The 14613-nt window shown below is 37.8% G+C and overlaps 1 protein-coding gene across 1 annotated transcript in view; it reads left to right on the plus strand.

Annotated features, from left to right (window-relative positions):
- Positions 1-2300: 2300 nt before the first annotated feature.
- rem2 (RAS (RAD and GEM)-like GTP binding 2) overlaps positions 2301-14613 on the plus strand; it is a 40992-nt gene continuing 28679 nt past the window's right edge. The window contains exons 1-2 of the mRNA XM_057857167.1: positions 2301-2724; positions 10201-10537. Of these exons, the coding sequence (XP_057713150.1) occupies positions 2713-2724; positions 10201-10537 (349 nt within the window). The 5' untranslated portion in view covers positions 2301-2712. The remainder of the gene's footprint in view (positions 2725-10200; positions 10538-14613) is intronic.

A 14613-nucleotide genomic window follows, 5' to 3' on the forward strand; every position in this document is an offset into this window, starting at 1 on the left:
ATATTAGCATTGCCCTTTTTTGTCGCATCAATTCAACAACCTTGACATTTGAACCAATCAGAGCTTACTACGTATCTCTGCTGATCACATGTCACTATGTCAGCTAATTGAACGGATAAATGAGTCCAGGTGTTTTGCTTTGCTGCGTGACTCATCATCATCATCAGACTCAGATAACTGCAGCAGCTGGGGAAACATCCATGCCGTCCGTGGAATAAAATAAATAATAAATATTGGTGAAAATGGATTACGCAACACAAGCACTTTATTATGCTTGCTGTTAACACTTGTGTATGTAAATCTGATGTTGGGAGATTGTTTTCTTCTTGGAGATGAAATGCATGTTTGGGAGCTTAGCATTTTTTTTGTTTTTGTTTTTTTAACATAGCGTTTTGACTGTTGCTGTCATATTTTCGGAATCAAAGCACTGTATACCGAAAGAGCATTCCGGCCCTGACTCTTATACCTGAACTGCGTTCTGGCCCTGAATCTTATACCGGAACTGCGTTCCTGACCGTTCTGGCCCACTTTCACCTTTGATTGAAATATACAAACTTTCATGTGTAATGGTTCAGGTGATGCAATGTTCGATTCAAACCTTTGTTTTTAACATCTATAAAGAAACATTTTGAACTTCAAGTCCCTTTTTTTCGGGAAGGTTTCCAAGAATGGGTCCACTTCTGGGGGACAATGGAGCACCAGTAGACTCAAACTAAAGTATTGTAATTGCCGATTGATCGGGTCCGATCACGTCATTTTCAAAGTATCGGAATCGGCAAAAAAATATCGGCCATGCCTTTTTTTAATATATATATATATATATATATATATATATATATATATATATATATTTTTTTTTTTTGTTTGTTTTGTTTTGTTTTGTTTTTAATTAAATCGTTTTCTAATTGTATTTAACGTTACAGACATAATATATTGCACTCATCCAGAGTCTTTAGTTTAGGCTTAAGGTAGGGTCATCAAATTTATCCCGATAACGGCGGTAATCATAATTTTTTTTAAAAATGTATCCCGTTAAAATATTTAACGCAATTAATGCATGCACTGCACGACCCACTCACGCATTGTTGCGCTCAATCTGTAATGGCGCCGTTTTACCTATATAGAGAGATAAAAGGCAGCGTAAAATGAGTAGAGTCAATTTTGGCAGCCTTTGGAGCCGTTTTTTAATTGGCTAAAGCCTTACAATCCCTCTCCCTACAATTAGAAATATCATGGGAAGCAATGTGGGAAAACAAGGTAGCAATTAATCTTTTTCTCAACACCTTATGTTATTTCCCAACGCAGAGAAGATATATCAATTGGTAGCACTACGCACAGTCATGGTTCCACTTCCCATCATGCATTTGGGCATGGCTACAGTATCATTTACTGAAAGCTCAACAAATACACAAGATGGCAATATTTAGTGACAATATACAAAGTCACAAGTCTTTCTATCCGTGGGTCCCTCTCACAGAAAGAATGTTAATAATGTAAATGCCATCTTGAGGATTTATTGTCATAATAAACAAATACAGTACTTATGTACTGTATTTTGAATGTAAATATTCGTCCGAGTTTTATTCATTTTTTTCTTAATGCATTGCCAAAATGTATGTGATCGGGAAAAATTATCGGGAATGATTGGAATTGAATCGGGAGCAAAAAAAAGCAATTGGATGGGGAAATATCGGGATCGGCAGATACTCAAACTAAAACGATCGGGATCGGATCGGGAGCAAAAAAACCTGATCCTAACCCTAACCCTAATTGTAATATAAAAGTGATTTAGGAAAAAATGAATGAAAAAATATCCAATGGCGTATATATGGTGGAAAACACAGACAAGGCTGAAAAAGCAGTTTCTGCTCTTGCACCCGTCTCTAAAATAAACTGCTGTACTTTACGCAAAAAGAACTGTGTTTAATAGAATAACATGTCTATATGCTGTCATAGCAGATTCATGGCGCATCAAGCCCCCGAGCTATTTTTAATTTGTCCTTTTTACGCTGGAGACCCCCGTTTACAGACGGCGCGCAACCGCTTTTGTTTCAACGCAGCCATAAAAAGAAGGTAATTATATTTATTATTTGAAATGTCTGAAATAAGAATTTTTAAATACCTATTATTTGTAAATATGTCCAGAAAAGGAAGGCTCATTTTCCAATAATTTTGAAACCAAAATGTCCTCCAATTCTGGAATTCATCCTCTGTACTAGTTTAATATACCATGAAGGTGCATTGCTCTGGCACCCTCTGCTGGTCGTATGCCTTACTTCCAGAGAGAGAGAGAAAGAGAGACAGCGAGGAGAAGACAGGTAGAGAATTGGCAGAGGTGGGGTGGGACGCTCGTCGGGAAGCAACAAAAAGAAAAACTAATAGAAGATGTGATGGATTGCTGATGGCTGCCTCTCACTTCCATCATCATATTCCACACGGTGAAGCAAGTGCAGCTTTGTCTGTCGTCCAGCCTTCTACAACCTTTTCTTTCCACGTCTCCACGCGCCGCGCCGTTCTATCCGACAGGGGATTGTACGCGCCTTTGTAGGAAGAAAGACCCATCATGATAAATGCAAGGTGGAGCATATTTTTATTGCACCGCGTGCTGCGATACCAGGATTGCAATTAGGCACAGATGACTTGATCAGGTTACTACTACACGCGAGGTTACAACTACAGCACTGTTCCCTCTGAAGATCATTCTTGCAAACCATGGCTGACCAGGTAAGGCGACACCTATCATTTTCCAACCAATAGCCTGACCTAGTCTCAAGCACACATAAGAAAACACTATCAGTAATCGTATGTTGGGTATAATTAAAAACAAACAAAAAAATCTTCATCTTCAGCTTGAGGTTTGTACATGCTACCAAAGTACATCGGTGTTTTTGCACAAAAGTGGCATTACATCAACTATTTTGCTTTGATAGTATAACGTCAAAAATCAAATAAAAATAAGGATTATAAATGGTGATGCGTGATGCATTTCACCCATAGTATTGAAGAAACTGCACAGCTGCCTTTCACAGAGCTACAGCTGTCTGTGTAAGAGCAGAAGCACAAAAACATTTGATGGAGAATTAAATTTGCATCGTGCACTGTTGTTTGCCCTAGTTTCTCTCCAGCCTGCAGAGAGAGCAGATTAACCCCTGACAACTGGCTCAGCCTGCGGTCAGAGTTACCTCAGCTTGCACGTATGGCTCCCCTGAGCCTGCTGACAATGGAGGCCATGCTTAATTGATTAGCCCATTCAATTAACCCAATTGAACTTGCTTAATAAGCCTCTCCATGTGTAAAAACAGAAGGGAAATAATACTAATGAGCAAATATATATGTTATTAATTATTTATATATACGTACACAGTACTATAATGTACTACTATGCTACACTGTACTTCTTTAACATTGCATAATTAATATGAATGCAATCACTATACTGTTTTTATACCAAGATTCTTTATTATTATACCAGCCTTTTCTATTACAAACTGATGCTATACATTGCTGTACTTCTATTACTGTGTACAGTTTCACCTTTAATTACAACAGCCACACTACGAAATAGAGTATATTACAGAGATCTTAAACGCAACCACGGATAGAAAGACTTGTAGTTCTTAAACAATAAATGTTATTATGAATTTAAATAATTTGGTATTAAAACCCCTTTTTGGTGTTTTGTTTTTTATATAGAATTTGTAAAATTAGTTTAACTAGTACACTGCTGGCCAAAAGTATTGGCACCCCTGCTTTCTGTCAGATAATGCTCAATTTCTCCCAGAAAATGATTGCAATTACAAAGGTTTTGGTAGTAATATCTTGATTTATTTTACTTGCAATGAAAGAACACTAAAGAGAATGAACTTTTTTTTTTTTTTTTTTTTTTTTTTTTTTAACCATTATCATTTTAAACAAAACTGGGGCGGACAAAAGTATTGGCACCCTCAGCCTAATACTTGGTAGCACAACCTTTAGACAAAAAAAACTGCAAACGACCGCTTCTGGTATCCATCAATGAGTTTCTTACAATGCTCTGCTGGAATTTTAGACCATTCTTCTTTGGCCAACTGCTCGAGGTCACTGAGATTTGAAGAGTGCCTTCTCCAAACTGCCATTTTCAGATCCCTCCACAGGTATTCTATAGGATTCAGATCTGGACTCATTGCTGGCCACTTTAGAAGTCTCCAGTGCTTTCTGTCAAGCAATTCTCTAGTGCATTTTGAAGTGTGTTTTGGGTCATTGTCCTTTTGGAAGACCCATAAATTCAGAGGGAGACCCCGTTTTCTCACACTAGGGCCTACATTATGCTGCCAAATTTGTTGGTAGTTTTCAGACTTCCTAATGCCATGCACACGGTCAAGCAGTCCAGTGCCAGAGGCAGCAAAGTAGTGCTGAAACGATTATTCGATTAACTCGAGTATTCGATTAAAAAAAAAAAAAAAAAAAAATTCAAATCAAATTTTGCTGGTTCGAGTATTCGTTTAATGAAAGTGGCGTTGAAATGGTTTGTTTTGAAAGTGTTTGCATTTAGTTTTATTGATTTGGGTGGATACACTGCCCTCTAGTTTGCCTAATTTCACATGGCTGAATTCAGCTGCTCCCTGTTAAGACCAACATAAGCTAAGTTTTTGTTTGAGTTCATGTTTTTTAATGCATTTGTAATTTAGTTTAAAGGTATATTTAGCCGTTTGTTTGTGGGACTATGTGTTTGAACTATTTGTTAAGAGCATTGTAAAAAAGTTAGCATTTTATAGAATTTAAACTAGCGGACTTTTGCTATGTAAGTTAGCCATTTGTTCTTTTGTTGTACATACATCCTCTTTTTTTTTTTTTTAATACCATTTGAGGCTCAGCTCAGGTAATTTCATTAGTCATGTTCCTTACCCGATTACTCGATTATTCGAACTAATGGTTCATCAGTTGATCGACTACTAAAATAATTGATAGCTGCAGCCGTACTTATTACCACCTAAAAAATATAGCCAGAATTAAGGGGCTTTATTTATTTATTTTTTTTGTACCGTTTGAGGCTAAGGTCAGGTATTTTTTATGTTCCTTATCCGATTACTCGATTATTCTAAATAACTAGTTCATCAATTAATCGACTACTAGAACAATCGATAGATGCAGCCCTACAGCAAAGCAACCCCAAAACATCAGGGAACGTCCGCCATGTTTGACTGTGGGGACAGTGTTCTTTTCTTTGAAGGCCTCGTTTTTTTCCCTGTAAACACTATGTTGATGCCTTTTCCCAAAAAGCTCTACTTTTGTCTCATCTGACCAGAGTACGTTCTTCCAAAACGTTTTTGGCTTTCTCAGGTAAGTTTAGGCAAACTCCAGCCTGGTTTTTGTATGTCTCTGGGTCAAAAATGGGATCTTCCTACCATATAGTCCCTTTTCATTCAGACGCCGACAGATAGTACGGGTTGACACTGTTGTACCCTCGGACTGCAGGACAGCTTGAACTTGTTTGGATGTTAGTCGAGGTTCTTTATCCACCATCCGCGCAATCTTTCGTTGAAATCTCTCGTCAATTTTTCTTTTCCTTCCACATCTAGGGAGGTTCGCCACAGTGCCATGGGCTTTACACTTATTATTGACACTGCGCATGGTAGACAGAGGAACATTCAGGTCTTTGAAAATTGACTAGTAGCCTTGAGATTGCCCATGCTTCCTCGCAATTTTGCTTATCAAGTCCTCAGACAGTCCTTTGGTCTTCTTTTTTTCCCTCCGTGCTCAATGTGGTACACACAGGGACACAGGACAGTGTCGAGTCAAAATTAATCCATTATAACTGGCTGCAAGTGTGATTTAGTTATTACCACCACCTGTTATGTGCCACAGGTAAGTAAGAGATGCTGTTAATTACACAAATTAGAGAAGCATCACATGATTTTTCAAAGAGTGTCAATACAGTTTTGGAGTTTTGTGTAAAATGATATGATTTAATTTTTTCCCCCTCATTCTCTTTTGTGTTTTTTTATTGCAAACAAAATAAATGAAAATATTGCTACCAATAATTACAGTCATTGTCTGGGAGAAATTGACCATTATCTGACAGAATTGCAGGGGTGCCAATACTTTTGGCCAGGATTGTGGGTCGCCATTGTTGATGTCACAGGGTGGTGACGTCACTGGGTTACGCTGTCAAGCTTCCAGAGTAAGATTCTTGCGATATAAACACGTCATCTGTTCAGCCTTTTCAATTTGAACCCGAGAGGAACATTAATGAGCATGACAGCACCGTTTATATTTCACAAAACGAGCAGCAAAAGCAAAATGAACAGGAAAGACGGGATGAGATTGTAGGACAAAACCGGTGTTTTGCCAAATTGTGCTACACAGGTAAAACGTTCTACAAGAGGCGAATTTTACACCCAAAGTACTACCGTGCACTTGCAGCTTGTTTTGTTTAGATGCATACAGACAGAACATACTAAAAATGCTTTAAGAAAATACTTAAACGTAGTAATATCAAATAAGTGTGGTTTAAATACGCTACGTAACTAATGTGGTCAACAGATCAGCAATCTGCTTTAAGGCTACCACAAGAAAACACAATGCTTAAAAATATGAGAGGGAAACACATGCAAAAAGTATTTTGAGGCAATGAAAAGGTAATTAAAGACTCAATAAAAATACAAATATTAAGTACTCGCCGCTTTTAACCGATGTGTGCATGTGTTGTACGTCTTGCCACGTAGAAAGAATAGGAGAACACCGGCAGTTTTCCTCTAGTGACAGTGACAAACTACGTCATCACCCCGAGAGTCCATTGCGCGAATAAAACATGGCGCCGTCTGTAGGTCAAAACATATGCTAAATATTATAGATTTTTAAATCAATAGCAACATTTTATTTGTCTCTAATAACATATTTCAGTAAAAGAGAACATTTGTGGCTTATTAGACCCTACAAGTCTTTACGTCCAAGGATCCCTTTAACACTACTGTTGTTTCTCTCACTACAACTGATGCTGATTTGTTTTTAATTCCCCTACGAATATATCAATCAATATTTCACATTTTATTACAAACGACTTTTCAAAGAAATCCATAATTTATGTCACGTCAACAAGTGTTTCCCAATGGAAAATAGAGGTTGTGCAGTTAATAAAAACAATTAATACTTGATACTCTGTGTAATGTGAGTTCACACTTCGTAAGGGAGGTGTTGCTTCAGTATCGTACTGTGTAAATCAAGGGAATAAATTACATTATGTTTCATTCTCTCTAATTAAGTGTCACTACAGCAGTTAGCTTTGCCCTTCTGGCAAATGCTGTCACACAAATTCTGCCAGTGTAGCCTCTGCAAAGACAAAGATTGATTTTTGTGCAATATTGATGAGTGTCTTCTTTCCCTGAACACCTTCACTTTCATCACGTTGCACTTTCTCATTCAAGATACAATTTTGGAGTGGTCCTAATGCAATGTTCTTTCTTGAGACATTCTCTCAGCATTTACTGAGTGTCTAACATAATTCCAATTGTTTATTTAACATAAACTAAGTTCATTATCAGCCTTTGTTTAGGTCTTGAATAGGGGTGGGAACCTTTTGGTACCTCACGAAAAAGCTCACGATAACGATGATCTCATGATATGGCGATACAAATATTATCGATACATAGGTCAGGAAATCATTGTACGATATTCTACAAAACAACTAATAAACAGAAAAATGAGCTATCTTTATCCTCCTGCTGTTTTTTGGGAGGGACATCAAAATTTTCGACGTCAAGTGACGTTGAAACAACGTTGTTCTATAGTATGTCAGGCGATGGGTGGGTTAACATTGTTTTTATATAGTTGATGAACTAATGTTGACAAATAGTTTATTTATGATTGACCGGGAAATCTGATTGAAAAGTCATTGAATTAAGGATGAGCCGGCGTTTTGGTCGAAAACATAACATTGATTCAACTTTGTTCCAATATTATTAATAATCAAAATGACGTTTAGGTTTTGTAAGGATTTTAACGTTGCAACAACATTAATTGAGGGTGCAAAAGTGACGTTGATTTAACGATATAAAGATCAACATCGGAATGTTGATCCAACATCTTTTCAATGTCGGTCTGCTATCTGGGTAGTGTCTGTTAACTCTAAGGCTGCATTAACGGTGCTCGACGCCCAATCCATTTAGACTGGGAATGTTCGTTCATTCGAAACCAGAGCATTCATAGTCATTCTGCCCAGTTTTCAGGGCATTTACAGGTCACTTGCTGTTCATTTTAGGGCAATTACAGGTTATTTCCTGTTGAGTTTGAGTCATTGCTTATTCCTATGAGTGATTCCCAGGTCACTTCCTGTTCTGTAACTGAAAATAAACAGGAAGTGACCCATAAAATACCCCAAAATCAACAGGAAGTAACTGAAAATCAACAGGTAAATGACCTTAAATGGCCCAAAATTGCCTCATTGCCTGGCATTGGCTGCCACTGACGGCCATAGACGTTCAATCCGTTTGAAGTGGGAGGATGGCAGCGAATGAACGAATGGATTGGACGTCTACTAGTGATAAAGTCATTCCCATTCACTAATCTTTTCAAGTTCTCCTACTTGAAAAGATTAGAGAGGCCTGTAATTGTCAACATGGGTAAACCTCAACCATGGGAGACAGAATGTGGAAAAAAAACAGAAAATCACATTATTTGATTTTTAAAGAATTTATTTCCAAATTACAGTGGAAAATAAGCATTTGGTCACCAACAAACAAGCAAGATTTGTGGCTGTCAAAGAGGTCTAACTTCTTCTAACGAGGTCTAATGAGGCTCCACTCGTTACCTGTATTAATGGCACCTGTTTTAACTCATTATCGGTATAAAAGACACCTGTCCACAATCTCAGTCCGTCACACTCCAAATTCTACTATGGCCAAGACCAAAGAGCTGTCGAAAGACACCAGAGACAAAATTGTAGACCTGCACCAGGCTAGGAAGACTGAATCTGCAATAGGTAAAACGCTTGGTGTAAAGAAATCAACTGTGGGAGCAATTATTAGAAAATGGAAGACATACAAGACCACTGATAATCTCCCTCGATCTGGGGCTCCATGGAAGATCTCACGCCGTGGCATCAAAATGATAACAAGAACGGTGAGTAAAAATCCCAAACCACACGGGGGACCTAGTGAATGACCTACAGAGAGCTGGGACCACAGTAACAAAGGCTACTATTGGTAACACAATGCCCCGCCGGGGACTCAAATCCTGCACTGCCAGACGTTTCCCCCTGCTGAAGAAAGTACACGTCCAGGCCTGTCTGCGGTTCGCTAGAAATCATTTGGATGATCCAGAAGAGGACTGGGAGAATGTATTACGGTCAGATGAAGCCAACATAGAACTTTTTGGTAGACACAGGTTCTCGTGTTTGGAGGAGAAAGAATACTGAATTGCATCCGAAGAACACCATACCCGCTGTGAAGCATTGGGGTGGAAACAGCATGCTTTGGGCTGTTTTTCTGCAAAGGGACCAGGACGACTGATCTGTGTAAAGGAAAGAAGGAATGGGGACATGTATCGAGAGATTTTGAGTGAAAATTTCCTTCCATCAGCAAGGGCATTGAAGATGAGACATGGCTGGGTCTTTCAGCATGACAATGATCCCAAACACACAGCCAGGGCAACAAAGGAGTGGCTTCGTAAGAAGCATTTCAAGGTCCTGGAGTGGCCTAGCCAGTCTCCAGATCTCAACCCCACAGAAAATCTGTGAAGGGAGTTGAAAGTCCGTGTTGCCCAACGACAGCCCCAAAACATCACTGCTCTAGAGGAGATCTGCATGGAGGAATGGGCCAAAATACCAGCAACAGTGTGTGGAAAAACTTGTGAAAAGTTACAGAAAACGTTTGGCCTCCGTTATTGCCAACAAAGGGTACATAACAAAGTATTGAGATGAACTTTTGGTATTGACCAAATACTTATTTTCCACTATGAGTTGCAAATAAATTCTTTAAAAATCAACCAATGTGATTTTCAGTTTTTTTTTTTTTTCCACATTCTGTTTCACATTGTTGAGGTTTACCCATGTTGACAATTACAGGCCTCTCTAATATTTTCAAGTGGGAGAACTTGCACAATTAGTGGTTGACTAAATACTTGTTTGCCCCACTGTACATAAATAGACATAAATAGACAAACATGCCTTTAAGCGCAATGGTCCTTACCTGCTTGTTTTTTGTTTATATTTTCTAACCTGTCTAGTACAGTATGTTTCTCACCACGGCACCCCCCCTCCGACGAGGAAGCACACCCCTTCCTGTCAAGCACCAGCTGCGGAGAGAAGAAGCCGTATCAGACGACTGTGATTGGATCCCAGGATTGGATGAACCTGCCACATTGCCTATCAGCGACACAACATTGCCTCGTGATGAATCGTTCAATCAAACGTCAGCAGCACAGTCAACCTACCACAGTCATGGGGGGGCACTGAAGATTGTGCTACTAGGACAGAATGGCGTGGGCAAGTCGTCATTGGCCTTATCACTGGCTGGCCAGTCGGACAGATCCCTTTCTGTGGACTCTGAGACCCAAGCTTGTGGTAATTGCTCACACATTATTCTTAGTTTACATAAATGTCATGGGAGATCTTACGTCAGGCAGCTTAAATCAAGTTCTGAAAGTATTTGTTGAGAAGGTTGTACGTTTTGGGATTTTTCAGTCTCCAAGGATATTCAGTCATTTGCCTATTATATAGCCCCCACCCCCACCCCCACCCCAAGGAATCAGTGGCAAAAAATTGTTGAATATGCGGAAAACAATCCTGCTTTATGCAGGGAGCAATTCTTGATCCCACGACTTGAAAGTTGTTTTCTGCGGGCATTAAAAAAAAAACTACAACCTACAATGACCAGTTATAAAGACAATTATTGCAAGGATGATGGAAGAATTTTATACAATACAAAAATACTACAAAACCTTGTGGAGAATAAAAACATAAGTATTGTGTTTGGCACTTTTGGTAAGATTTATTTGCATTACTTACAGTATAAAGTGCAACATTGGATCTGAGTTAGAAGTGACATTGAAGGAAATTGAAACAAAGTGCAAGCGATCTACTTGTCCTGCACATTGTAAACATAGAAAAGAAAATAAATAAATAAATAAAGTTCAGCACATTGCATAAAACAAAACAATTACCGTATTTTTCGGACAATAAGTTGCAGTTTTTTTTTTTTAATAGTTTGGCTGGGGGTGCGACTTATACTCTGGAGCGACTTATGTGTGAAATTATTAACACATTATTATATCATTTCTTATGTTATTTTTTTTTTTTTAAGTGAAACTGATGGTTTGGTAAACTTGTTAGCATGTTCTTTATGCTATAGTTATCTGAATAACTCTTAATAGCTATGTTACATTAACATATTGGCCAGGTTTGCATCTCGTTGTTCATGCATCATGTAACATTATCATAGTGTACACTTATTCAGCATGTTGTTTTCTATTTTATTTTTATTTTAAATTGCCTTTTAAAATGACATACTGTATCTGTTCTATGTGTTGGTTTTTATCAAGTAATTTCCCCCCAAAATGCGACTTATACTCCGGTGCGACTTTTTTTTTTTTTCCTCTTCATTGCGCATTTTTGGGTTGGTGCGACTTATACTGAGGTGCGACTTATAGTCCGAAAAATACGGTACAACTAACTACTAAATGTAAATTATCCACTTTCTTTATAAACATTACCGTCTGCCGACTGGAAAAAAAAAATAACTTAAACATTCAGTCAGGCAATTGGATGCAATTTCTTTTTCTGAACATGGAAAAATATTCTTGTTCTCTCATAAGAGCAATGATTACAATGAAAGCTCTATAAAAGTGTCTCTAATGTTTTAAGTCTGCATCTGTTGGAAGTCCACTTCCTTTGGAAATTAAGTCTGCGGAATACAGCGCGAGGTGCTGACCATAACAGAGGTAGAGATATACAACGGAAGTGGACTTCCAATAGATGCAAACTTACAACATTAGACACACTTTTGTAAATCTTTCCTTGTAATCATTGCTCTTCCGAGAGAGCAAGAATATTTTCCCAAACAAGTTTTTCTGTGTTCATAAAAAAATAAATTGCATCCAATTGCCTGACTGAATGTTTACTAGAGGTGTGCGAAATTTCCGATTCTTAGATTACTCGTGATTCGGTCGTGGAAGATTCGAGAACGATTCACAAACATCCAAATTCTGATTATTGAAGTATGCCAAATAAAGCGGAATTACAACACAGCCAGCGCGGTGTCCGGGACGCAATGAGGAATGGACGGACAACTTATGTCGCTAGATAAAAAAACAATAATATCTGACTGCAGCGCCCACGTTGCTACAAACTACGTTCACATAATGCTACGGTAGATATCACATGTTTATAGAACTAGATGCGAAATGACGGACTCGGCGGCGTTAGCACATGTATGGAGAACTAGATGCGAAATGACAGACTTGCTGGCGTTAGTAAACAGCCGCCGTCTTAAAGCAGTTGACGTCTCTAAAAGGCTGTTGTAGCGAACCTTCCGAGCGAACCTAATTAACTTTTTATCTAAAATACTCCTAAATAGGAAAAATCTTGACTTAAATCTATCTTTAAATGATGAAACAGTTATAAAACTTTCACATGTCGAACAAGACAGAAGGGGAAGTATGGAGTAACGGGAGCAATTTTAACAACTTTAACGGTTGATTCACATTAAACTATTTGAATGTAGTTTAAAGCTGCTGATACAGAATGGGGACTTGAGTATTTTATTTACTGTTTTCAACTGTTAACTTAATAGTAGTAGTTTATTTAAGCCTGAGAGGACTTATGTACAATTTTTGTAACTACTGTACAAAACATTAAAAGCAGCTAATAGCTGAGGGGTGCAGCAATAATCGATTCATAATCTAATCATAGCCTATGAAACGTAATCGAATTGTTAGGCACCATAAGATTACCACCGCTAATGTTTAAAATATTTTTCAGCAGTCTTCAGTAATATTTATAAAGAAAGTGTTATGGTCATTCTGTGATCTTAATGAGGCAAAACTATTTTTAAAAAAATTCTTCACATTGCCCTGTATTTCGCAGACTTCTTCTAATTTCTGTGGAGGGCATTGAAATCTGTGGTAAATTCCACAATCCTAGATTTGCAGAATTTTAGGGTGGCTGGTTACTAAATATATACTTATGAACTGACATTTAATCTGAGAGATACATTTTGTATATAATCGATGCAAATTGCAAAATCTAAATGGGCTTTCACTTGTATAGCACTTTACTTCAAGGTACTCAAAGTGCTTTGACACTGCTTATGGATGATCAGGCGCGGTGGGGGAATCAGTTTCTGGCTTAAAGATGCTTTGAACATAGTCTCATAACAGGGGAGGATCAAACCTACGATCGTTGAGTGTGGAGACCACTTTACCACTTGAGCCAACTTATCCCTTAATATTTTTTATATATGCTGCAATATTTAAAGACATTATGAACTACATTTGTGATCTGATCATTAAACCTTTTTAAACTTTATCTATATTGGCCCTCTCTAGGACTTGAGAAGGAAAGACTTCCTGACTTTCTCAGTTTTTTTTCAATGAGAACAGTTACTTCAACAGATGAAATAATGCTGCATTTTAGAAAATGTAGCTTCCGCTTGCCTCACATGAACTCAAGTAATAACTACATACAGTATATGAGTCATCTTATTTTTGTCAAAAAAGTAGGTGTGGAGGTAAATTCTTCTTCCCTTTCCAATCCGGTACACATGCTGAAGTCACCTCCTTGTCAAGTCAAGTGAGTCAACAGAACTGTCCATCAAAATTTTATGTTAATAATCAGTCCTCAAGCACCAATTCATTGAGTCTCTCCATCACTGTCGTTGAAGGGAATATACCCTTTGCACAAAGCTTGGAATCACAGCATAAAGCATTTATCAATCTGCACTGCCTTGTTACTTACTGTTTGATAAATGAGGAGGGACCAGTATGCATACTGGTTATTGATGTAGCTTTCCTTCCAAAAACTGCTGTTGCAGTGTTTGGACCTTCTTTGTACTGACAACATGATCAATCAATTTTGTGATGATTGGTGAACCACTTTATTGCAATTGGAATATGGCCTGACCAAGTGATTACCTGTACAAAATAAGTAGTGGGTAACACAATTTTTGATTGTAAAACAGATGTTTCATTTAAACTGAAGGTTTTCAAGCCATTCTAGTGACTTGGACATTGGGCTGTATTTAAATTATTATTATTTTTAAGTTATAGTGACAGAAGCTCTTAGATTAATTCATTAAATTAACTATTTATGCACAGTGGTGACTACAATGGACAGTTATTGTTTTTTAGCATGTCTATAAAGTTATAAAAACAATTGAGGAAAAAAATCCTTATTTAGGTTATCGTAATTTGTTCATCAAAAGATTAAATTGATGATTGGTAACATAAGGGTACCAAGGATAAAAAGACATGTAGTTCTTAAAAGATAAATGTTACTACGAGTTATAATAATTCGATATTAAACCCTCTCTAAATGTTTTCATTTTAATAACATTTGTAATATTATTTTAACTAGTATAGGTCGCCATTGTTCCTGACGTCGCACAGCGGTGACGTCACATGGACACGCTGCCTGACTTCCAC

The sequence above is a fragment of the Corythoichthys intestinalis genome, chromosome 14 (assembly GCF_030265065.1).
Source record: "Corythoichthys intestinalis isolate RoL2023-P3 chromosome 14, ASM3026506v1, whole genome shotgun sequence".
Taxonomy (NCBI): domain Eukaryota; kingdom Metazoa; phylum Chordata; class Actinopteri; order Syngnathiformes; family Syngnathidae; genus Corythoichthys; species Corythoichthys intestinalis.